At 40.1% G+C, this 24,362-nt stretch overlaps 3 protein-coding genes across 4 annotated transcripts; 1 reads left to right on the top strand and 2 right to left on the bottom strand.

Moving 5' to 3' along the window:
* Window positions 1-471: 471 nt before the first annotated feature.
* Window positions 472-5,428, bottom strand: LOC130134448 (endo-1,3;1,4-beta-D-glucanase-like). The gene is made up of 7 exons (XM_056306344.1): window positions 5,260-5,428; window positions 4,757-4,778; window positions 4,485-4,611; window positions 2,017-2,112; window positions 1,797-1,881; window positions 1,261-1,361; window positions 472-665 (listed from the first exon to the last, which is right to left on the bottom strand). Exons 1-7 carry the CDS (start codon window positions 5,405-5,407, stop codon window positions 510-512), a joined length of 735 nt encoding a protein of 244 aa, XP_056162319.1. The 5' UTR covers window positions 5,408-5,428; the 3' UTR covers window positions 472-509.
* A 7,000-nt stretch (window positions 5,429-12,428) lies between these two features.
* LOC130136190 (endo-1,3;1,4-beta-D-glucanase-like) lies at window positions 12,429-16,803 on the bottom strand. Of its 2 annotated transcripts, none has more exons than XM_056306345.1 (7): window positions 16,610-16,803; window positions 16,096-16,117; window positions 15,796-15,922; window positions 14,026-14,116; window positions 13,807-13,896; window positions 13,283-13,383; window positions 12,429-12,719 (listed from the first exon to the last, which is right to left on the bottom strand). In XM_056306345.1, the coding sequence occupies exons 1-7, from the start codon at window positions 16,755-16,757 to the stop codon at window positions 12,588-12,590; spliced, it is 711 nt and encodes a 236-aa protein (XP_056162320.1). In that variant the 5' UTR covers window positions 16,758-16,803; the 3' UTR covers window positions 12,429-12,587. The 2 variants fall into 2 exon arrangements, with proteins under 2 accessions (XP_056162320.1, XP_056162321.1); XM_056306346.1 differs by having other exon boundaries at window positions 14,029-14,116.
* A 2,324-nt stretch (window positions 16,804-19,127) lies between these two features.
* Window positions 19,128-23,459, top strand: LOC115693431 (ribonucleoside-diphosphate reductase small chain A). Its single transcript, XM_030620421.2, has 9 exons — window positions 19,128-19,501; window positions 20,515-20,675; window positions 21,061-21,109; window positions 21,198-21,324; window positions 21,523-21,588; window positions 21,728-21,844; window positions 21,953-22,115; window positions 22,209-22,279; window positions 22,900-23,459. Exons 1-9 carry the CDS (start codon window positions 19,345-19,347, stop codon window positions 23,012-23,014), a joined length of 1,026 nt encoding a protein of 341 aa, XP_030476281.2. The 5' UTR covers window positions 19,128-19,344; the 3' UTR covers window positions 23,015-23,459.
* Window positions 23,460-24,362: the final 903 nt, after the last annotated feature.

Genomic DNA, 24,362 nt, shown 5'->3' with positions numbered 1-24,362 from the left:
ATCAATTGATCCATTAGTAACGACCGAACCTCCAGCACTCGGCTGTATACCATGGTCATAGTCGGTCATACCCAAGGACTTCGACGGTCTAATCCAATCACCGACAATCACACTCGAACTGATTCACCTCGTATCTAATACTTAAAAGTACATTGAGATTCAAGCAACCTAGCTTTGTATCCATTCACTAACAATTGAACTCGTGGCAACTCGTTTCATATTGATCACTTGAAAGTATATTGAGATTCAAGCGATATAGTTTTGTAATAGATTTTTTGTGAAAAAGTGGAGATCTGCATGAAAACTTAGATTTTTCGTGAAAAAGTGAAGATGTGCATAAACACTGAATTTTGACATTATCTGACATTGAACAGATTATTAGAGCTGCTGACATTATTCTTTACGGCTCTTACATATTACACCACATAAAGTCCAGATAATCTGAGACACGAGAAATATAGTCCAGACAACTCGTATATCATACTATAAAATCACATCCTACTTCCAATTTACTGTAGGTGCGATGTGGTTTCATGCTTGACAAACTTCACAAACCATTGTATCATGTCTGAATGAGCCTCCATCGCAGCAGCTCCGTCTTCAACCTTGTATCTTATCGTCCATCCATGAGAAGTTTTGGGATATATCTTCACCAATCCGTCAACCTGAATGACAAGAATAAAAGAGAATCATTTCTAAACTTGTCATGCAGGAGACTACCAACGATACAGAAGGAAGTCGGATTCAATTCTAGAATCTGAAAATCCTGGTATGAAAGAGCCCATTGAGACCCCACAAATCACAGTGATTGATGATATTGAGCATCATTTGGAGAGGGCAACAGACTATCTAGCGAACAAGGGCATAAAGCTCATTAACAGACAAGATATTACTTCATGATGTTGTTGGAAACCGACAGCTTTAGTTACAACATTTGCACTGGCCTGAATTCAATGAAGTAATGGAGGATATTTGCATCTGATCAAAAAACTTTGCCCAGTCTTATCTTCTCTTTAAATGGCAATCAGAGTCTAACATGTTCGGCTTTCATGTTGGATAATGGAGAGATAGGACTATGCTACTTATTTCTCGATGATGTACCAGCTTAAATGAAATAACTTTTATCTTTCTTAGACTAGTCTTCCGTTTGTTGAACATGTATAGCACCATCAGCTTTTCGAATAGTTTAGCATCTGGAACAATATCGGATTTATCGAAAGGCATGCTTATACATAGATTTAAAGGAATGGGCTTTGTTACCTCGGACTTAGCAGCGAGCACCTCTTCAAACTGTTTGAGGAGTTCAGGTGGAGACATACGATCTATCTCAGCTCCTAGCACAGCAATAGGAACCTTAACCCCTGCCACAGACCAGTCAGATGAATAAACTAGTCATGAAAGTGCACAAACAAAATGCTAGATAGACCTTTTTTAGACCACACTAAACAGGCTTGAATTAGCCAATTAAGGTCTATAGACATTTTTTTCTGGGCAACTGGAATAAAATGGTTTTACAATGCTCGTTTCGGACCACTGAGCTCGTGCATTCATGGATTCGGATGATCATAAGAAGGAAGGCTACATATGCAGAGAAAGTGTGACTGCCCTAGATCGTAAAACATCAAGAAGAAGAGCTTTTATTCATAGGCAGATAATATTTATTGCCTTCATTTTCCAGCATATTCATGCTTGAAGAAATACAACTTGATGTACATACTTATTTCCTGCAATACTTTAACATGTTATGTATATCAAGAAGCTGTGAAGTCTCTATGGATGCAAAATGGCAGACATACCTTTGATATCATCAGGAGTGACAAACGCAGGGTGTACTAGCACGGCAGCTTGGATGAGCTCACACTTGGCTAACTCAACCACAACCTTAGCTGAAGAGAGAAGACAATTTAAGATAAGCCACCATAAAGAACAATACTATGAGATAAAAAAGATGAAATGTTATGCAGAGATATTTCTTTTGTCTGATATGTTGGTCCGTGGTCTGAAGATTAGCTTCACGTACCTGCCCCAGCAGAAGCCTGCTGCCCCTATCTTAGATATGCCTTTACTTTCCAGAGCTTGAATTATAGGTTTTGTATCTTCAAATCCCTTATCCTGTAAAATTGGTGTTAAGCTTTAGGCAAAAGAGATATCTACAGGGAGCACGCACCTTCCAAACCTTGATGAGTTCAAATGAAATTCAGCCAAACCAAAAAAAAGTTAGTTACCATGTAACAAGCAGCGTAAGCCAAGCCGCTAAAAGGAGAATTCTGACAACCAAACAAAATGGAGCCCATTTGGGAGTGGGTCTATCCTATGAATCGATCAAAATGTCTCTCTCATCTCATGTGTAAATTGGGGGGTCATAAAATTGTCCACTTAAAAGTATCGACATCCTCGTCCATATTGGCTTGTGACAGGCAGCGTTAGTTTTATTTGAAAAGTGGTTTGACCCATTTTTGCAGACCATTTTATGAGGGGAAAATTGTCCAAAAAGTCCTAAATATATTGCACTTTTGCCAATTCAGTCCTAAACTTTTTAAGTTTGCCAATTGAGTCCTAAACTTTTACGCTTCTTGCCAATTGAGTCATAAACTTTTACACTTCTTGTCAATTCCATCTAGCCAATTTTGAGCGGGAATCACTGACGTGGATGCCGGCCAGCCATGTGGCACTAACATAAACATTTTTAAATAATATTTTAATAATTTTCTGAATTTTTTATGGTTTTTTCTTCTTCTTTTTTCTTTTCTTTGTTTTTTTCTTTTAGGTTTTAGAGTTGGCCGGCGAGGGTGGCTGGCCGACCCTCGTTGGCCACAGGCAAGGGCTAGCACCACAGGCGAGGGCCAGCCGACCCTCACCGGCTCTAAGCGAGGGCGTCGCGGCCCTTGCCGGCCAAAGCGAGGACGCGCAAGCCCTCGCCCAGAACCAGCGAGGGCCGCGATGCCCTCACAAGATCTGGCTAAGCAAGGGCTTGGCGGCCCTCACCGGCCCAAGGAGAGGGCATGCGCGCCCTCGTTTTGGCCGGTGAAGGCCGCAACGCCCTCGCCCAGAGCCGGCGAGGGTCGGCCAGCCCTCGCCTATAGCCGACGAGGGTCGGCTAGCCACCCTCGTCGGCCAACTCTAAAACCTAAAAAAAAAAAAAACAAAGAGAAGGAAAAAAAAAAGAAGAAAAAACCATAAAAAATTTAGAAAATTATTAAAATATTATTTTAAAATGTCCATGTTAGAGCCACATGGCCGACCAGCGTCCACGTTAGTGATTTCTAGCCAAAATTAGCTAGATGGACTCAATTGGCAAGAAGTGTAAAGGTTTAGGACTCAATTGGCAAGAAGTATAAAGATTTAGGACTCAATTAGCAAACTTGAAAGATTTAAGATTGAATTGATAAAAGTGCAATAGATTTATGATTGTTTGGACAATTTTCCCATTTTATAAGCTTATAAGAAGCTGCATCTATTTTGAGTCCAATAATCTCAGCTGTCGCTCCCTGCCTTTGTCAAATCAGCAACATAGTCTATCCTCGAATCGTACATCTACTTTAGAGGTCTCCTTAAGTGATTCGTATGTAAGACCTAACCCACAAATGGTCACCACTTTTTTTAGTTACTTGAGTACTCTTGTGAAGGCTTGACACGTGTGGATTTGGGTGGGTTCTCAAATTGGTATCAAAGCAAGGACCTCCTCTGGTATACATGTGGTTCCCCGATGGACTAGGCCCCTGGCTGATTAGATGAAAGTGGGGAGTGATCATTGGGGAGAGAGGCTCATATAAGGTGCGGCTCCTAATAGACTTATGTTATGACAAGGGCAAGATGGGCCGAATCCCACATTGAATAGGGGAAATTCGATTTGGGATATGATCCAACACCAATAAGGAAGTAAATACGTTACAGGAAAGGAATTTACGACACCTCAAGTCCCACATCTGATAGACGGGGTCCATTTTAAATTGTTCATAAGTAAAGAACAACCTAGATTGTCACTAGCTTATCTGGTTATTAAGACATTACTCTTAGAGGATTGGCTTACGTGAAACAAATCTGGTTGTAAAATAGTAAACAAAGGACCATCAAAACAATATTACCTCCCTTGTATGCAAAATCCTAATCCATGGTTTCTCTCTTGCGTGTCTCTTGGGTGTATTATGTGCATTATCATAGAAGTTAAAGACTTCCAATGCATTCTCTTCTAGTAATTGACATGAAAAAAGGCCATGGGCCACACGTACTATCAAGCAGGATTTTGCATTACCGCGTGCTAAAGAAGGCTAAGGACTTACAGACCAGTTCCTAACGTGTTGATGAGTAACAGACACCAAGTTTGAAAACCGAGTTGAATGTATTAACTATTCCATAGTCCCAAACAATCACGTTGGTATGGTCAAGGTCATTCATATTTAATCCGTATATCTCACTTATATTCCAACTAACAACAGATGAGGTTCGGAAGCACTTTCAGATATGTATGAGAAAACAAAACATACAGTTCCATGATCTTTTAGCCAAACCATAAAAGGCCTATCGGGATTCCCAGGTGCAAAGGGATCTCCGTTGAAATAGTCAGGAACAACCGCATAGAAACCAGCAGCTGCAACTTTGTCCGCAAGTTTCCTGCATATCCGGAAGCATTGCCGATGGTCGAGTTTTTGGAAGAAGTCATAAATAAATACCAGAGACTGTTGTTCGACATTGTACTTCCATGTGATACAGACATGACAGAATAGCATCAACCACACTTCTCCAATGGAATGCATACCTAAAATTCGGAGCTTCATACCCTGCACCATAGAGAACACAATCAATTAGAATACCATATATACATGACAAGGAGCCGAACACATTTGGCCAACGATAAAGTAGATTAAATCCATTCTCTTTCCACATTACGAGTTCCAGAACTTACCATCGAGACTCAAGACCGTGGCAAAAGACAGAAACTTTCAAGAAAAAGATTGAAAAGTGTGAATGTGCAGGCACTTCAAAAAAGAAGGAAAAGAGAAAACTATACTGAAGTCGACCATTGATTATAAATAGTCATTTTTCACCACAAAGTCGACCTTTGCTGATCAAAACTAAGCTCATGTCTCTTTACTCACAACCTTAAAACAGAACCTGGAAACCATTCATCACAAAAACTCACTAATAAAATCCTAACAGACGGCAATTATGAAGCCACTTCACATAGTGAAGCCAAGAAGAAGAACAAAAAAGGAAGGAAAAGAAAAGAGCAAAACTTTGACTAGCGTGAGATTAACGCACCGAAGATGTCAGAGAGAAGAAGGATCGCGAGCTTGGAGTCCTGCGAGCCGACGACGTAGGCATTGAGGCCACCAAGTTGCTCCATGTGTCTCCCTCCGCTACTTGGAGTGAGGGTCGGAGGGTTTTCGCTGCACTGTGGACCAGACATTGCTATGAATAAGAACTTTCTTCCCTCCAAGATCGGCGATCAATGCTGCGAGAAGGCGAAGGAGACGTGGATTTAGAAGAAGAAGAAGAAGAAGAAGAAGAGAGAGGGAGCGAGCGAGGGAAGCAGCAAGAAGAACGTCCGCGTTAGTTTAACGGTTCATTTTTTTATATTGCATCACCAGCGAAAAATAAAGTTAATGTGTCCGATTTTTCTTTTGACCGCAAATTGTCCGACAAATCTTTTGAAAATCTAAAAAGTAGCATTATAATATTAATTAATTGCATGATTGATAAAGCTAAAGCATTTTAACTCAAATTCGCCTCTGTCTTCTGTCAATCCCGGGCACAGCGGGTTACTAAACCGATCTTACAAGATTTTACATGATGTTAAAAGAAAATTTAAAATTTGATTGTTATTAGCTTAAAAATTTGTGAGACTATACATTTATCAATCCATTCAAATGCCTATGTTAATTGGCAGTGGTCGCACAAAAATTTACATAATGCATAGTCTGAAGTAGACTAACGATATCACCTAAGGGAGGTGAATAGTAGTTGTCAATTACGATACTCGTAGGCAGATGTGTAGTCCAATTTGCATTTCTCATATGTTGTTGAATCTTGCACCTTCATATGTAATTAACCTTCTCAAAAAGGGAACAATTGATGTAACTATGATTTTTTTTTTTTTCTGTTTCGCCATATCTCTCCAACTTTATCGGATGTTTTCGAAGAGATCTAAATTTTCAGTTTTTGTTTCATTAAAAATAGAATAATTGTTTGGCGTCCATGTGTGTGTCTATTATCATACATGGGTGTCTATTATCACACAAGGGGCTTGCGCTTCCTTCGTGGAGTAGCTTTTTTATTTTTTTTTTCTTTTGTACCTTAAAAAGCATATGTGGAAGCCTTTCCGTAAAGTTTGGTGAAAATAGAGCAATAAACGAATTTCTTGCTATTCATTTAAAAAAAGGTTAATATCACGAAAAATTTCAAATTGATACACCTGTAACAAATATATCCCAAATTAATTTTTTGACCACAAAAAATCCCAAGCTGGTACACTTGTGATAAATTTACCCTCCGTTAGTTTCCGTTATTTCCGTTAAATTTGATTAATATCACGAACAATCACAAACTGATATACCTGTGTCAAACGGAGGATAAAACCTCAAACTGGTATATCCGTCAACTGCTATGTGTTATCCAATTCAGTAATTTGACGGTAAAATCTAACGGAAATTAACAGAGGGTAAATTTGTCACAGGCGTACCAGTTTGAGGTTTTTGGTGGTCAAAAAATTAGTTTGGGGTAAATTTATCATAAATGTACCAATTTGAGGCTTTTCATGGATTAACCCTTTAAAAAATCTAAGCACCATATTAATTAGATTTTTAAACACTTAGCCAATACTCACAATTTATCACAAATAACAAGGATTAAAGTTTCAAGAACAAGATTGGAAAAGTATGGATACACATAGTGGTGGCCACGGGCCGGTTTCGGCCCGGAACCGGCCTGGAACCGGACCGGTCAAACCCGAGCCCGGCCCGTTGACCGGGCCGGCGGTTTGGAATCGAAACCGGCCCGTGCCCTACGGGCCCGGTTCCGAAAAAAAAAAAAAACTGCTGCACTCTGCGGGCCTCGACGGGGTCGGGCGAGGCCGGCCTCGCCAGATCGGGCGAGGGCTCGACCTCGCCGGCGTCGGGCGAGGCCGACCTCTCTCAACCGGCGAGGCCGGCCTCGCCCGACAGCCGGCGAGGCTCGACCTCGCCTCGCAATCTGCCGAGGCCGGCCTCGCCCGACGCCGGTGAGGTCGAGCCTCGCCCGAGATCTGGCGAGGGCTTGACCTCGCCGGCGTCGGCGAGGCCGACCTCGCCTCGCACCGGGCGAGGCCGGCCTCGGCCGGCGAGCCTCGCCCGAGATCTCGGCGAGGCTCGAGGTCGCCGCCGGCGTCGGGCGAGGCCGACCTCGCAACTCGGCCCAGGGCGAGCCTCGGCGACGCGGCGAGGGCTCGACCTCGCCCGACGTCTGGCGAGGCCGGCCTCGCCCGGCCCGAGCGAGGCGGCCCTCGCCCAACGCCGGCGACCTCCGCCGACCCCGGCTATGGCCGACGGAGGAAGAAAAGAAAAAAAATATGAACCGGCCGGAACCGGTTCCGAACCGACTCGAGCTTCGAACTCGAACCGGAACCGGGCGCCAGGAGGTTCCTGTTCTGTTCATGCTTGGCCACGAACCGGAACTGCCGGTTCCGAACCGTGGCCATGACTAGATACACATGCACTTCACAACAACAAAAAAAGTGAAGAGAAAACTAAACTAAAGTCAAGTCAACCATTGAGTGTGAATAGTCATTTTCTATCCTATTTTTACTAAAAAGTCAAATTTGTCCTTAATTATCCAACTGAAATTAAAGCAGTAAACCCCAAATTTATTCATTTCTCCTCATAATTTTAGTTTTTGCATTTTTCTATTATATGTAGTTGCCATAATTAAGAATATCATATGTTTTCCTTTTCTTTTCTTTGTTCTAAGTGGGTTGTTACTATGCATGTGAAAAGCACTAGTTTTTCTATTTTTATTTTTAGATTTACCCATTGCAAATATAATCTTTCTAGAAGAGAGAATTTTCAGAAAAATATAGTTCTTCTCTACATTTTTGAGTAAATTTATGAATAAATTGTCAATTAGAATTGGGGATTCTTTGAACATGAACAACTTTTTAACACAGCCAAATAATAGTAATTTTTTTATTTTTTTGGTGTATATCATGAGCAATCTCTTTCTAGTGGCACCATTTCTAATTGGGAATGGTGAGGTAAGGAGTTCGAAGCTTCCCTCCTCTAGGTACGCGGTTTCTTATGGGGTTCCCTGGTGGGCCCAGTAGGGGCCCGCCACTTGCCTCTCACCTAGGAGCTCCAAAGTCCAGGGTTACCTGACAGATAAAAAAAATGATCAAAGGCAATTTTGTCTATCTAGTGAAAATGGAAGAATTTAAGTCATATATGGTGTGGAACTAGGCAGACCCTATTCCAAACTAGTCTATTGATGGTGTAAAATCATAGAACAATTGCATGTTTTCTTCTCAATCTCTTTCGGTCGAAACTGGTTCGATAGGTGTTGAGGTTAGTCACAAAACCTCGAGAGGGGTGAAGAGGTTGTTTCAAAACTTAAACAAGTTTTCGTGGAATGTAACAAGTTAATGTTTTGATAGATGCAAAAACAAATAAGATATAGTCACATGCAAATGCTTCTATCAAACAGATAATGAGATAGAAGATATACTAGTAGATATATACTGATTTGGCTTTTAACTAAGCCTACATTCACTTTTCAAACTAATAGCCACCAACAAGGCCGGAATTCATTAGTAATATCAAGAGACATTACAAAGTAGCAAATGTCGCGTTAACCCGAAATTGCCAAATCCCACTATCAATACACAAGCACCACTTTTAGACTTGTATACTTCTCAAATCACATATTACATATAGAAGCAACCTCATAGAGAATATAATCAGAAATACGCATCTTCTATCAACAACAACAGAGCAAAGATGAACACTCAAAGCATTAGACTGATTTTGTTCGTTTCCACCAACCTTACTACTTCTCTCGAATTGAATTTATAACCATTAAACCTCATATGACCATTTGAAACTCAAATCCCTCAAGTAGCTGTTGTTTCTACCAGTAGTTCTAAAACAATCGCTTTTGCTTTTATCCAAAGTATGTCTCCTTTGTTTTCTTGCCCATATATGGTAGAACTACTCTAACTCAAATCCAGTCCTCTTGCCACGAATCCCAAGCCTTGTTGACAAATGTCTTCCTTTCCTTTAATGTTCATATGACATGAACAAGCGACCAACACCTTCATGGCCAGTGATAGAGGCATGATACAGGACTCCAACTTAGTTGATATAGGGATATGCTTTATTAGCAACCCAGTGAGTCTACGCAAGTTGCCTGCAACTGCTATCCTTTGGTCTTCCTGAGTATATTAGTGATCTAGACTTCACTCAATTGCTCACCTTGTCATGGTACCTCCAAGTCCTCACGAACATCATGTTCTTTCTAACTTGTCACTTTGTATCATGGTCTAGCCAGCTTCTAATCATCTTTCCACTATATACTTCCAAAGCTAATGGTGACAAAACGTTCCTTACATCAACCTTACAATGTCTAGGCCTTCTTATCCAAGTGGTAGAAGCACGTCACACGTCTTCCACCTTGTCTAATGAAGGAAGCTGCTCTTGCTAGCAATTCAGTGAGTCTATCCACACTACTCACCATTGATAGAGTCAGAGCACTCCTCGTATCATTTCATCTGGTTAAGATACCATCTGCATTTTGGCTTGTGCATCGATCACTTGTTCTACTCAACCAATATACACAATAGCAACTTTTTATTATTTTGTCATCTTCCAAACAATATAAGGGACTTTCCCAACAATAGTCATTTGTATTTCCATGACAAAGAGACCATATGACAATGAGAAAATTTATGAGATTCTCTCACATAGGATATAAGAAGTTGCTACAGTTGTGTTGGATCTAAATCGATCAAAAGCAAATCTGACAAACAAGTAATTAGAAAAATAAACTTAAGCTTGTTCTTTGATTTTAGGTCAATCACAAAGTGATCAAACTTCCACAAAGCAAGTCTTTTCAAGGATTGATGGCGTGTGAATATGTGTGAGAAAGGCGTGCTAGCTCCTAAGAGCAAAAAAAAAAGTAGAAGCTACTTCTTCAATCTAAATGACAAGGAAATTAAAATGCTTGAAAGTTGAAGCGTGAAAAACTGGAAATTTGGCTAATAGGGAATCAAGTTAAACTAGAGTGAAGTGCGAGAAATCTCGAGGAAAATGAAATGATAACACTGGAAACAAAGGAAATTGAAGCTGCAAACGCTTAAATCTAAAGGAAATCGAAGGGGAAGCACTTGAAAATGGAAATGCATTTCAATGGAATTGAAATGACTGAAAATTTATGTATTGACGCTCAAATGGGAATATTGAAAGGAACACGACATTGCCATTCACAATGTGCATTAGAAACAACAAATTTAATACTAAAGCTAAAACTGCAACTGAAAGACATTACTTCGAAAGGAAAATGCTTCAGAAGAAAATTTGGCAGGGTTTTGGCATTGCCTCAGCTTGTCATCTTCCTTAGTGCTCTTTTCTTTTATCTTCCTAGGATTCCCTTCGACATTTATTGCTGTTCACGTGCAATCCCCTCTTTAACTCCTCCTCGTTTCCACGATCTTCACCACTTCCGTGATTTCAGTTACTGCTAGCAATGGTTGTCTTACAATAATTTCCTCCTCTCATGCAAGCTAATTAAATTTAGTGAAGTTGCACAAGAACCCCATAAAATTTCAGAGTTGTACAAGCTTGCTATGAACTTTCAACCTTACGTAAAACCACTTAAACTTTCATTTTGTTACAACATTCAATCCTCCTCTATTTTTCCGTTTGTGCTTGTGTATCATGTGATTTTTCAAGGGCAAAAAACGGTAACTCTTATTGATTTTTTTAGTCAAATCACTTTTTACCTCTAAATAGATATTACTTGAGATGTGAGTCTCACGTGGAAACAACTTTACATATTCTAAGGGATTATCCAATTGTCCGTAGGGTATGGCTTGAGTTTGTTCCACAACAATATTTGTGAGAATTCTTCTCAATGAATTTGTCGCAATTGTTGAATTCAAATCTCGCTGGTAAAGGGCGATCGAGTTTTCATCATAATTGAAGCATAATTTTTGGAGTAGGTGTGTGGTTTTTTCGGCAATGGAGGAACAAATCACTTTTTCAGGACAACTTTGTTTTCCCTTCGAATCTGGTACAGGTAATTCAGTCATACGCAAAGGAAATCATTAAAGCTTCATCTGCGATACACTCGACGTTAAGTGGATCATGCACTTCTTCGATTTTGATCAAATGGGATCTTCCACCTTCTGGGTGGATTAAACTAAATATTGATGAGGCCTCTAAAGGCAACCCAAGACTTGTTGTGCAGGGGATTTATTTAGAAATGAAGGGGGTGACTGGTTTGGTGGTTTTGCTGCATTCGTAGGAATATGTTCATCGACACAAGCAGAACTTTAGGCTTCGTGGTTGGGAATCAACTTTGCAAAATAACTAGATTTTCATAGAAATCGTCATTGAGATTGACTCTAAAGCCATCACCAATCTTGTTAGTCTAGAGCTTATGATTGAAAAGGCTAATCCTGCTTTGCTTAAAGATATCAGAAGACTGATGCGGTCTCACTCTAAGTTTAAAGTGCAACATAACTTTGGGGAAGGAAATCGCTCTGCCGATCGACTTACTAATCTTAGAATCGATAAGCGCTTGGATATTAATTTTTTTTCATTACCTCCTATAGAGTTACTTCATGTTCTATTAAGTAACAAAATAGGGATAGTAGTTTTACGACGTTGAATTTTTGTATTCGGCTTTAGCCCTTTTTCATATCAAGAACAAAGAAAAGAAAAGAGCCCCACTTTAGTCCCTCACTTAAAAGCTTCCCCAAATTGAATATATATCCTCATTTTCTGCAGTTTTGTGCCGTATTGGAGAATTAATTTTCGAAAGATGTTTCCATTTCTAGACAAAGATCGATGCTTTATTCCAAAAAATAATCTATACTTTTATAAAATCATAAATATTTTTTTTTAAATTCACTTACAGCTCCACCATAGCCATCAACCGATCCCTTAGTAACGACCGAGCCTCCAATACTCGGTGGCATACCATGGTCACAGTTGGCCATACCCTAGGACTTCGATGGCCCTATCCAATCACTGACAATCGAACTCAGGTCACAACTAACTTGTCTAGTATCGACCATTAAAAGTATATTGAGATTTAAGCAAAATATAGCTGTGTGATAGATTTTTCATAAAAGAGTAGAGATTATGCATGCAAAATGATTTATGAAATGAATCGAGGGATTGGAACTGGGACTATGACGGCCAGATGCTTGTACCAGAGCACTTGCACAGAAGCAAAGAATGTAGGAACTCCAAATAACATTATTCTTTCCAGCTCTTACACATTACACCACGTAGAGTCCAGATAAACTGAGAAACGAGAAATATAGCGTCTGACGACTCGTATATCACACTAGGGAATCACGTCCTACTTCCACTTTATTGAAGGTTTGATGCGGTTTGTTACTTGACATACTTCACAAACCATTGTATCATGTCTGAATGAGCCTCCATCGCAGCGGCTTCGTCTTCATCCTTGTATCTCACCGTCCATCCATGAGTTGTTTTGGGAAAGACCTTCACGAATCCGTCAACCTGCACGACGAGATTGGAAGAGAATCATTTCCAAGCTTCTCATACGAGAGGCTACAAAACAGAAGAGAGTTGGATTCGATTCGAGAATCTGAAGATCCTGGTATGGAAGAGCCATTGGGACCCCCACAAATCACAGTGAATAATGATATTGATCATCGTTTTGAAAGGGAAAAGACTGTCTAGTGAACAAGGGCAAGAACCTCAATAACAGAAGATAATTCATCCATGATGTTGTTCGAAACTGACAGGTTTAGTAACAACATTTGCACAGGCCTAAAAACAATTAAGGAATTGAGAAAATTTGCATCTGATAAAAAACTTTGCCCTGTCTCATCTTGTCTTTAAATGGAAATCAGAGTCGGACATGCTTGGCTTTCGTGTTGGACAATGGAGATCATCAAGTATCAGCTTACAAGAAAGAACTTTATCTTTTCAGGACCTATGTTCCGTTTGTTGAACATGTAAAGCACCATCAACTTTTCGAATAATTTAGCATCCGGAACAATCGCAGATTCATCAGAAAGCATTCTCATATGCAGATCAAAAGCAACAGGCTTTCTTACCTCGGACTTAGCAGTGAGCACCTCTTCAAACTGTTTGAGGAGTTCAGGTGGAGCCGTTTCATCAATCTCAGCTCCTAGCACAGCAATAGGAACCTTAACCCCTGCCGACAGACCAATCAGCTGAATAAACTAGTTATGTAAGTGCACCAACAAAATGCTAAATTGACCTTCTTTGGGCCATACCAAACAGACTTCAATTAGCCCACTAACATCTATACACATTTTTTCCTGGCGGCTGGAATAAAGTGGTTTTACAATGCTCGTTTTGGACCACTGTGCTCGTGCACTCATGGATTCAGACGATGGTAAGAGCGAAAGTACAACTACCCTAGATTGTAGAACATCAAGAACAAGAGTTTTCATTCAAAGAGGCAGATAATATCTATTGCCTTCATTTTCCAGCACTCTCCTGTATGAAGAAATGCAACTTGATGTCCAGACTTATTTTTGGTAATACTTCAACTTGTTATGTAAATCAAGAAGCTGCGAAGTCTGCGTATGGTTGCAAAATGGTGTAGACATACCTTCGATATCATCAGGAGTGACAAGTGCAGGGTGTAATAGCACACCAGCTTGGATGAGCTCACGCTTGCCTAACTCAACCACACCCTTACCTGAACAGAAAACATTTTAAGATAAGCCAGCATAAAAAACAATATCATACGGAACATATAAAATGTTATGCAGAGATATTTCTTTTGTCTGATATGTTGGTCCGTGGTCTGAATATATGCTTCACATACCACCCCAGCAGAAGCCTGCTGCCCCAATTTTAGATATGCCTTTACTTTTCAGAGCTTGGACAACTGGTAACGTATCATCAAATCCCGATTCCTGTAAAATTGGTGTTTAGCTTTAGGCAAAAGAGATATCTACAGGGAGCATGCACCTTCCACACCTAGAAGAATTTAAATGAAATTCAACAAAACCAAACACTAGCAACGAGAATAACTCAATGCAGACCAAACTAACACAACAAGAATACATGAAAAACCCTTTAAATGGGACAAGCACCATGGGGTAACGGAATTCACTAATCAGTGAATAATCAAGAGTACAGGAGGTCTTCAACACAGAAACATTTAATGACGTAAACTTCTTTCTACAAGCTACATGATCACAGGCTCCAAATTACAAAATTTCTGTCCACAATCTTAAGACTACAAGCTCCAAACTGCAAAGCATGTGCAAATCTGCGTGAGCCAAGCCGTAGAAAGGAGTACTCAAATAACTCTACAAAGTGGAGCCGAGTTGGGAGTTGGTCTATCTTATGAATCAATAAAAAATGTCTCTCCTATCTCATGTGAAAATTCGAGTATCGTAAACTTCTCCACTTAAAGGATTGACATTCTCGTCAATATCGGCCCATGACCTGCAGCGATAATCCTATTTGAGATGTGATTCGATGCATTCTCGCCCCTCCACCATCCTATAAGTCTGTAAGAAGCTGTACCTTGTTTGAGTCGTCTCGTCTCTGCAATCACTCCCCGCGTTTGTCAGATCAACTGCATAGTCTATCCTCAAATCACATATCTACTTCACAGATCTTCTCGAGTGATTCATAATTAAAACCTACCCCACAAAAGGTCAACTTTCTTTGGTTACTTGAGTACTCTTTTGAGGGCTTGACAGACATGAATTCAGGTGGGTTCACCCAAATCATATCAGAGTGAGATCCCCTCCAGTTGATGCTTTGTTTTAGGATGGAGTAGCCCCATAGCCGATAGATGAAGGCAGGGAACGATTGCCAGGGTGAGAGGGCTCAGATAAGGTGTGGAGGAGTTTGTGACACCTCAAGTCCCACATCAGATGGGAGGGGTCTTTCTTAAGTGATTCTTAAGTAAACACTAACCCTAAATGGTCACTTGGTTATTTTGTTACTCAAACATTCCTTTTAGGGGTTCGGTCTACGTGAAACAGATCTAAGTGTAACATAGCACCATGTCAAAGAAGAAAGTAAACGAACAACTATAGAAATAATATTACCTCCATTGTATAAAAAATCCCGACCCATGGTTTAACTCTTCTCTCTCGGGTGTACAATGTGCATTGTCTTCGAAGTTTAAGACTTCCAATGGCAAGAAACTCTTCTAGTAATTGACACGAAACATGGCCACAGGCAACAACGAACGAATCGGTCTGACTACACATCAACAAACAACCTAATAATTTCAACACTCTCAAAGTTTACCCATACTATTAAGCAGGACCTTGCATTAGTGAAAGCTAAAAGAAGGCTAAGGACTTACAGACCAGTAGTTCCAACAATTAGGAATTGATGAGAAACAGACACTAAGTTTGAAAAGAACTGAGTTGAATCCATTAACTATACAATAGACCCAAAGATGGAACTGTGTCAAATGAATGAGTTGTCAGCAGAAACAAAGAAAATAGTCACATTGGTATGGTCAAGGTCAATCATGTCCTAGCCGCTGTACTCACTGAACATCCCAACTACCAACAGATGAGAACCACAAGCTCTTTAAGATAATGTATGAGGGATCAGAACATACAACTCCATGATCTTTTACCCAAACTGGTATGGGCCTCTCAGCATTCTCAGGATCATAGGAATCTCCATAGAAATAGTCAGGAGCAACCACGTAGAAACCAGCAGCCGCAACTTTGTCCGCAAGTTTCCTGCAAATTCGGAAGCATTGTGACAGTTAATTTTTCGGAAGAAGTCATGCATAAATACAAAACTGTTACTTCACATGGTACTTCCGTTTGATGCAAACATCAGAATAGCATCAATCACACTTCTCCAGGGGAGCGCACTTTAAGGAATTCAGCTAATCTGCGATAGTCCATACCTAAAATTCGGAGCTTCATACCCTGCACCATCAAGACACACAATTCAAATTAGAATACCATATGTACATGACAGGGAGCAGAACACATAATTTGGCCAACAATAAAGTGAATTAAATCCATTATGTTTCCACATTACGACTTCAAGAACTTACCATCGTTACTCGGGACCGCAGCAAAAGGAGGAAAGTTTCAAGAAAAAGATTGTAAAAGTTTGAGTACACACGCACTTCACAGAAGAAGGAAAAGAGAATACTAAATTGAAGGCAACCAGCGATTGTAAATAGTCATCTTCCACCACAAAGTCGACCTTCCCCAATCAAAACTAAGCTCAAGTCTCATCATTCACAACCTTTAAACAGAACCTGGAAACCATTCTTCACAAAAACTCACCAATAAAATCCTATCAGACGGCAATAAAATAAAGCCCACTCCATATAGTGAAGCCAAGAGCTAGAACAAAAAACGGAGGGGAAAGAAAATGAGCAAAACTTTCACAAGCGCGATATTACGCACCGAAGATGTCGGAGAGGAGAACGATCGCGAGCTTGGAGTCCTGCGAGCCGACGACGTAGGCGTCGAGGCCACCAAGTTGCTCCACGTGTCCCGCCCCGCTACTCGGATCGAGGGTCGGAGGGTTTTCGCAGCACTGTGGACCAGACATTGCTATGAATAACAACTTCGTCTTCCCTCCCTCCGATGATCGACGACTGACGAGGGGAGAAGGTGAAGGAGACGGGGACTTATAAGAAGAAGAAGAAGAAGAGTAGTACTGAGTGAGTGAGTGAGTGAGTGAGTGAAGCAGCAAAAGGAACGCTCACGTAAGTTTGGACTATTCGTCTCTTATTTTGCATCACTATGGACGTCAATCATATTGTCCGACAAATAATTTATATAGATGCTTGTAACTTTAACAATATTTTATTTACAGAAAGACGAATATCCTGAGGCGGCTGGGTGCTGCGTGACACGCGTAGGTCCGATCGGAATGGAATACGAAATTCATGGTAATCATAGAAACATTAATCATTCTTTTATCGGACGTCTAAATTTATTTGTTTCTTCTCTATGTGTTACAATTTTATCGGACAGTCTTTTAAGAGATCTTAGTTTTCGGTTTCTGATTTCGTTTGGCAACAGAATAGTTGTTTGGAGGGCATGTCCATCTGCCATCGAATGAGAACGTGGTGGTTCTAATGAAAGTACAGATTCCAGATTGGAGCACAAAATGAAAACATTTTAGTTTGTGAAGAAAATAGAGCAATAAATGAATTATTTTCGTGATCATTTAAGATATCTAATTACCATGTTAATTAGAGATTGTTGATAAACAAACGATAATTCACAATTTTAACCAATAAAGTGTTGGCTTAGATGGCAAGAGAGTTTGCTCTTCTCCTGGTTAAGATCCCGAATGTACCATGCCGATGTGGGGGACTGCTCGCTTACAATCCTCCAGGATCAATCAAGATGCACGAAATCTAGCCTAGACACTACTACCTGACCCGCTATATCAAGACAAAAAGAACTGAGAATTTTCATGCCACACAGATTTTTGCTAATATGGGTTAGGGATCTCAACAACTTTGCTGATGTTTTCTTCAAGCAGAGCTAGTATAAGCCCGACCTCACCCTCTCAGGAAAATTGTAATTTCGAGCGCAAACCCTATCGTAACCCTAAAAATATAGGGGTGGTTTCACAAACCCCGACCAGGGACTTAAACTAGCATCAGAAAGCAAGTATACAGACTGAGACTGTAAAAACTTTTTCATTGGGAAGTGCATGGTGTAGGCAAACAATCGAGAAAATACCCATGGAGAGTTCTTGCCTTCAAGGTCAGACATATGTTCTTTTTTTATTGGTAAAGGGTTTTGAGGGCGATGAGATTGTGACCAAAAAGGGTTTAGAAGTAGAGTTAAGACTACGGTGACTGTGCACGACCTCTGTAGTTAGATTCTGAGCATGTCTAGTTTGCATGCTCCAATTACTCGGTCGAGAAATAGATATGACAGTTACGTTAGGCTGCGCGATTCATGGCCCCAACACGGCATGCCGTAGGTCGTGCTTGGAATGGCTGGTCTGCTAAAGTGATTGATTGCTTTGATCACAGAATTTTGGCATTTGATTATATCATGTGCTTTTGTGAACGGATTCTAGATATGACAGTTTCTGTTCTTACATTAATTGATAAGAGTGGATTGTTAGTGTTGGCTTGTGCTCACAGTTACCGCCCAGTCTTGAGTCCCTGTTTTGTCCAGGCGAAAACATAGTGCTTCTGTCTGGACCATCGTGTTGGGCCTAAGGAGACTCTTGCTAATAATCCGGAGAGTGATGTCTGATGGAAGACTTTTGCTTGAAGCCTGCTTATGAGATCAGTGAGGGAAGAATGCTTGATGAATCCAAGATGGTTCTGGATTTTGAAAAACAAAGAATCTTCCCAGGATCAGATTTGGCTAAATTTGCGCGATGGCACAGCTGTCGACGATGTCATCGCATCTAGAGAACTTTTAATGTCCAAACAACCTGACTCAGATGTGGTCAAGAAGCTCTGAGCTGAGACCATCAACCATCTTTTCTGAGCTTGCCCGATAGCTAGGAAATTTTTGAATTACTTAGGAATTCCTGCCACCTTAAGAAAAGAACATGCAGGATTGGATTCGCGAAGACAACTGGAGTAAGGTTCAGTATCAGAGGCCAAAAATCCCATGTGGAGAATGCTCTTCCATGCGGGGCTTTGGTGCCTTTGGATTGAAAGAAATAATTGGTATTAAAGACCTTTTCTTTAGTGACTCCACCAGTGGTACTTGCTTGTATAGCAGAGAATGTGACTTGACTTGGTTCCTTTGATGTAATTCTGGTTCTCACCGGAAAAAACACGAAATCTGGTTAACCTCTTGTTGGACCAGGTATCAAATGAGAAGATTGCCAACAGTCGGCCCACATAAGCTGGCCCATCTCAGCCCAGTAGTTCTCTTTTTTCTGAAGCATTTGCCGTACCGACCGAACTTTCCATGCAAGAAACCTGGAAACTGACAAAAATCAGAAAACTTTTTGTGGGTAGCCATCGTTTTCATTCATCAGTCCCCCGGGGTCTCTCGTGGGTTCCCCATAATCCACCAACATCCACCGTGTTGGATTCTTCTGCAGTAGGGTTTTTGTGGGGTTTCTCCACATCCCCTTGACCATATATAACTGAATTCTATCGAGTTATACGAGAGAGGCAGAGAGAGAGAGAGAGGGAGAGAGGGAAATGGGTACTCTGAGAAATGGAGCAGAGAGAGAAGAGGCCGGGGAAGAGGAAGAAGAGCCAATTCTGAAGAAGCAAAACCAGAGGTTCTGCATGTTCCCCATTCGGTACAAGCCACTCTGGGAGATGTACAAGAAGGCTGAGGCCAGTTTCTGGACTGGTACTGCCCTGCAATTCTCCTTTTTTCCTTGTAATTGCGTTTGTGAATGTGTTTTTGAATTGGTTTCTCTGTTTCATCATGTGTGATTCCTTCTTTCCCATTATATTGGAGTGATATACTTATATGCAGTATTATTCTCGGAAATATTTCGATCTCATTAAAATTTTCGAGAATTGCCTTCTGTTTCATTACTTGTGTTCATCCCTTGATTTATTTGAACGATATGTGCTTGGTGTTTCGGATATTTTATTCTGTGCTTTATAAGGATTCCACTGACTTGTTGCTCTGTACTTTTGGGTTCTCTTGGTTTCTCTGTAAAGGGGACTCTAAGTTTTGCCCATTTTTAAGGAAGTCGGTAGTCGGGGGGTGTCAACCGATCAGCAAACGTGTAATTTGGCCTATGTTTTTAATTTATCAAGTAAGATTACCATGGACTATTTAGGGATTGGTTTCGTTATCTGATCATGTATGTGTCCTAATTCAGTATCAAAGACTTCGCATATACTTTTCTGTGAGAAATGGAGAATGATCGAATAATGCAGTGGAGTATTTTTTGTCGTGGAGAAAATATGATTAGAGACGAAGGGTTGCAGCACAATTAGAATGAGTGATGGTTGTAAATGAATTTGGATGACAATTGTACAAAGATTTTCAAATTCTGAGTCAAATCCTTTTGTTCTAGCCATTCTCCATTGTGTTGGTGCACATGTTGAGATCTTAAATGAAGAAATTTAAATGCTTTGAAGAACACGTGAATCCTGTGGTCATTTTCAAAGTAGTTCTGGAGCATACATCTTGGTTCAGTGTATCGCATATCCACAATCTTAAGGTAATAATTCAGAACACCTCTTATTTCAGTCTTGCATGGCATTTTGCTTGCTAAGATACAAGCAGCTTCATATGAGAGTATTTGTAATTCCATGTGCAGACACTGATGGTTAAATATTTATTGCATCAGATGGCAAGTACCAGTTAATTTTCTAATATTTAATCCTCTTTTATTGGGTTTGCAGCTGAAGAAGTTGATCTGTCTCAGGATTTGCAGCACTGGGAAGCTTTGACAGGCTCAGAGAAGCACTTCGTAAGCCACGTGCTTGCATTTTTCGCTGCATCTGATGGTATTGTGTTGGAGAACTTGGCTGCAAGATTTTTAAATGACGTTCAAGCTCCAGAGGTAACCCTCATCAGATGAAGAATCTGTTATTTGTTAATATATTTCGACTAGATCGTATTGGGGATTGAATGTGCTATTCTGTTATAGCTTTGATGTTAAGTTGGGAAATGTGACACGAAAAGGAGGAAAACACATATGATGAATTATCACTGTGCTCTAAAATAGTGAGGTTGACCGTATGGGATAAGTTCTCCGCTTATGCTCTGCTATTGTCTCTTTCTTGATGCAAGTATCTATCTCATTTTTCTTCATTTTCTATATCTTGTTCCTATCTCATGTTTTTTGTTGTTCTTCAATGGTTGGTGAAACACCCATTATTAGATTGGTCATTGCTTTTATCTTCTTCAAATGTCTGGAAGAGTAATTCCTCTCAATACACTTTCAGGCTCGAGCCTTTTATGGATTTCAAATTGCAATGGAGAATATTCATTCCGGTATTGCATATCAGACTGGTTATTTATTATTATTCAGTGTTATTGAATGTATGCTCGTTGTTATGGATATTATTATGGCATCTTACAGAGATGTACAGCTTACTTCTGGAGACTTATATAAAGGATTCAAGAGAGAAGCACAGATTGTTCAATGCAATTGAAAACATCCCATCTGTGGCTGATAAGGCTAAATGGTCATTTAATTGGATACAAAGGTGATGCTCATTTATTTTGGCAAATTTGATCTTGGCATTTCTTACGTATTGAGTTCACGATGGATGTGATAATAATGTTAAAGGTCACTGCAGTAGTTGAATGTTCATTTTCATTCTTAACTTGTGATTTAACATTATTCTCAGAGGTCATTTCAGTAGTCGAATGTTCCTTTTCATTCTTAAGTTTCTGATTTGCAGTTCCTCTTCTTTTGCGGAAAGACTAGTCGCTTTCTCTTGTGTGGAAGGAATTTTTTTCTCTGGGAGGTACTTTCTTGATAATCTTCACTGGCTCCACTTGATATTTAAGTTAGATAGATTTCAATGCTTAACTTTTTGAATAACATGGTTTTATTTGGGGGTTGTGATATTTTCCCCTTTGTTTATTGGCGGCTTTTTTATTCAGCTTCTGCGCTATTTTCTGGCTTAAAAAGAGGGGATTGATGCCAGGTCTGACATTTTCGAATGAGCTCATTTCTAGAGATGAGGGCCTCCACTGTGACTTCGCTTGCCTTTTGTACAGGTGATTTTTCTTTTCCAGAGTTAGTTAAAATTAGCTATGGTCAATCAGGTGATGGTCCGTCATTGTTTTTCAATAGGTAAGTTTTTAAATGGGTTTCCTTCATGTTAGTTTGTTGCAGAAGCAACTACATCAAGAAAAGGTTCATAAAATTGTTCAAGAAGCAGTTGAAATAGAGATCCATTTTGTCTGTGAGGCACTCCCATGCGCGTTAATCGGCATGAACTCAACTCTAATGAGCCAGTACATAAAGTTCGTCGCCGACCGGCTTTTGGTATATTTCCTTTCCTCTTAAATGCTTTTTCCATCACTTCTAGGGTGGTTGCATTTTCTGTAACTTATTGATTCGTACTTAAAAAAATTTCAGGTTGCTTTAGGATACCAGAGAAAATATAACGTGGAGAACCCGTTTGAGTGGATGGAGTTCATATCCTTGCAGTGAGTATTGAAATCAGATGTTTTGGCTTCTTTATTGTCAACCTGGATTTATAAGCTCAGTGATTGATCATTTGATCAGACTAATTCTTTATTGAAATCAAATGTAACTTCTCGTATTTAGCATGGATATCCTATAAAATAATGAAAAGCACTTAATTAGGAACAAAACTTGTTTGCCCGACTATAGGGTAGATAGCAATCATTTTCAGGCTCAAGCTAATGCTGAAGCATGCTATTGAATTAATCATTTCATAGTCATTCTGGTGGAAGGATTTTAAATATTAGGAAGACCAAATGTCATAGTCTTATGGGGTGGATAGCAGTAATTTTCAGTTTAAAGCTAATGTAGCGATCAATGATGTCTTCAAGGAATATGGATTGAGTGAAGGAAAGATTTTGACATTTTTTATAGGGTCCTGTTTGTTCGTGTCTGATAGTCTTTTTCCCTTTGTTTTGAATCACTTGCTTCTTTGTGAAGTTTTGTTTATCTGGGAGTTGTTTAATGTGAGGCTTTTTGTTCCTGACCACTGTTGCGGTTTGCAGATTGAGCCTTATAGTTTGAACTCCTTGAATTCAGCCTGAGTTCGAGTTTGTTAATCCTTTTTGTTTCTGCTGTGCAGAGGAAAAGCCAATTTCTTCGAGAGACGGGTGGGCGATTATCAGAAGGCATCTGTTATGTCGAGCCTTCAAGATGGTGGCAAGAACTTTGTCTTCAAGCTTGACGAGGACTTCTAAACAGTTGGAAAATTGCTAGGGTTTCATTTAGCATAGAGATGCTGAAAGCGGGCATCGTAAATTTTTTGTTGTCATCACAGCACGGAACTTTGTTTATAGTATATCCCATTAAGAAGTAGCCTTTAGGTATCGGTTCATTGTGTGAATTGTCGATTCCTAGATTGATTTTGGCCTTCTGAAGTTCCTTTCAAATGAATCGTCATTTTGGCTGCAAGTTGTTGTCAATTTAGGTGTGGACCTTTGGATGCTTTTATCATATGTTAGTCTAAGGTCTCCAAGGTTTTCTTGAGCTGCTGAAGCATCCCAAGGAAGAACTAAATCATATTTCAAGTAGATGAATATTTATATATAAACTTGTAATATCTTGCTGATGTAGTTAAAGTGATAATTACCAAAATATTATATTTATTGCAATATAATGTCATGTTATGTGCTCAATTTTGAACTATAATCTAAATACATTGTTATTATAATTATTACAGCGTAATAACTATTACATTGTAGCATTATTCCATTACTGCAACCAAATGGGCCGCTAGACATTATGTTATCCGGTTTCAACGTACATTAATCGAAGGATATGTTCGCGTGCTTCAATTAATCATCCTCACATATGACCATTGTCCATAGATCGCGGTTCTGATGGTCATGTGCTCACGATTCAAAGAAGCATGTTATATAGAAAAGAGATGACCCAAGAATCATTTTGCGACAGTGCCAACACGCACGTCTGCGGTCTGACTTACTCGCAAAGAGCGAAGCTGTACTATGCAAGCCGCTGGGGAGGTTTCTTCCTCGAGAAGAAAACAAATCTCGGTTGATGCAAGCTCTCTGCAAAACTCACAAGCGAAAATTTGAAGCCACACATGAAATAGACAAGCAGCACTCGCCCCACTGGCAAATGTTTGAGCGGCACCGGCGCCACACAGATGGATCCTAAGCTAATTGAGGACACATAGCCTCATATTAAACCATGGATAGTATCATTCACTACTGTCAATGAGAAGAAGATGGTGACCCGAACATAACATAGCATCTGCAATTATGTCATGGTGGAGATATATTTTTCACCTGCAAGCAGTCCAATTGACCGTCCTCCGAATCGCCTTCGAAACCTCAAAATATTGCACTTAAATGCGCATTTTGAATCCGCATGAGAGAGTGACATTCTTCTACCAATGAAGGGGGAAAAAGTGACGTGAAGGGCAAGTATTATCCAGTTAGTAACCATATTTGCACAATAGTCGACCAGGTGCACTTCAGAGGGTCGTTCTCCTTGATGTTCATGGCAAGACGTAACTATTTGACATTGATCCAGTTCATGATTCTAAAAAGCAATCATCCACAC

Source organism: Syzygium oleosum, unplaced genomic scaffold, assembly GCF_021117445.2.
Source record: "Syzygium oleosum isolate NSW1041296 unplaced genomic scaffold, Sole_v2.1 Sole_v2.43, whole genome shotgun sequence".
Classification (NCBI taxonomy): domain Eukaryota; kingdom Viridiplantae; phylum Streptophyta; class Magnoliopsida; order Myrtales; family Myrtaceae; genus Syzygium; species Syzygium oleosum.
The sequence above is the reverse complement of the archived record's forward strand: the minus strand, read 5'-3'. Positions and strand labels throughout refer to the sequence as shown.

Bases quoted from the DNA above. Each gene is read 5' to 3' on its own strand.
- LOC130134448 (XM_056306344.1), bottom strand. From the start codon at position 5,407: ATGTCTGGTCCACAGTGCAGCGAAAACCCTCCGACCCTCACTCCAAGT. The intron at 2,113-4,484 runs GTATGTTTTGTT...CCAATTTTACAG, and splicing joins GGCTAAAAGATCATGGAACT to GATAAGGGATTTGAAGATAC. The intron at 1,882-2,016 runs GTGAAGCTAATC...TCTTCAGCTAAG, and splicing joins GCTTCTGCTGGGGCAGGTAC to GTTGTGGTTGAGTTAGCCAA.
- LOC130136190 (XM_056306345.1), bottom strand. From the start codon at position 16,757: ATGTCTGGTCCACAGTGCTGCGAAAACCCTCCGACCCTCGATCCGAGT. The intron at 13,897-14,025 runs GTATGTGAAGCA...TTTTCTGTTCAG, and splicing joins AGCAGGCTTCTGCTGGGGTG to GTAAGGGTGTGGTTGAGTTA. The intron at 13,384-13,806 runs GTATGTCTACAC...GTCTGTCGGCAG, and splicing joins CACTCCTGATGATATCGAAG to GGGTTAAGGTTCCTATTGCT.
- LOC115693431 (XM_030620421.2), top strand. From the start codon at position 19,345: ATGGGTACTCTGAGAAATGGAGCAGAGAGAGAAGAGGCCGGGGAAGAG. The intron at 20,676-21,060 runs GTAACCCTCATC...ATACACTTTCAG, and splicing joins ATGACGTTCAAGCTCCAGAG to GCTCGAGCCTTTTATGGATT. The intron at 21,110-21,197 runs GTATTGCATATC...GGCATCTTACAG, and splicing joins AATGGAGAATATTCATTCCG to AGATGTACAGCTTACTTCTG.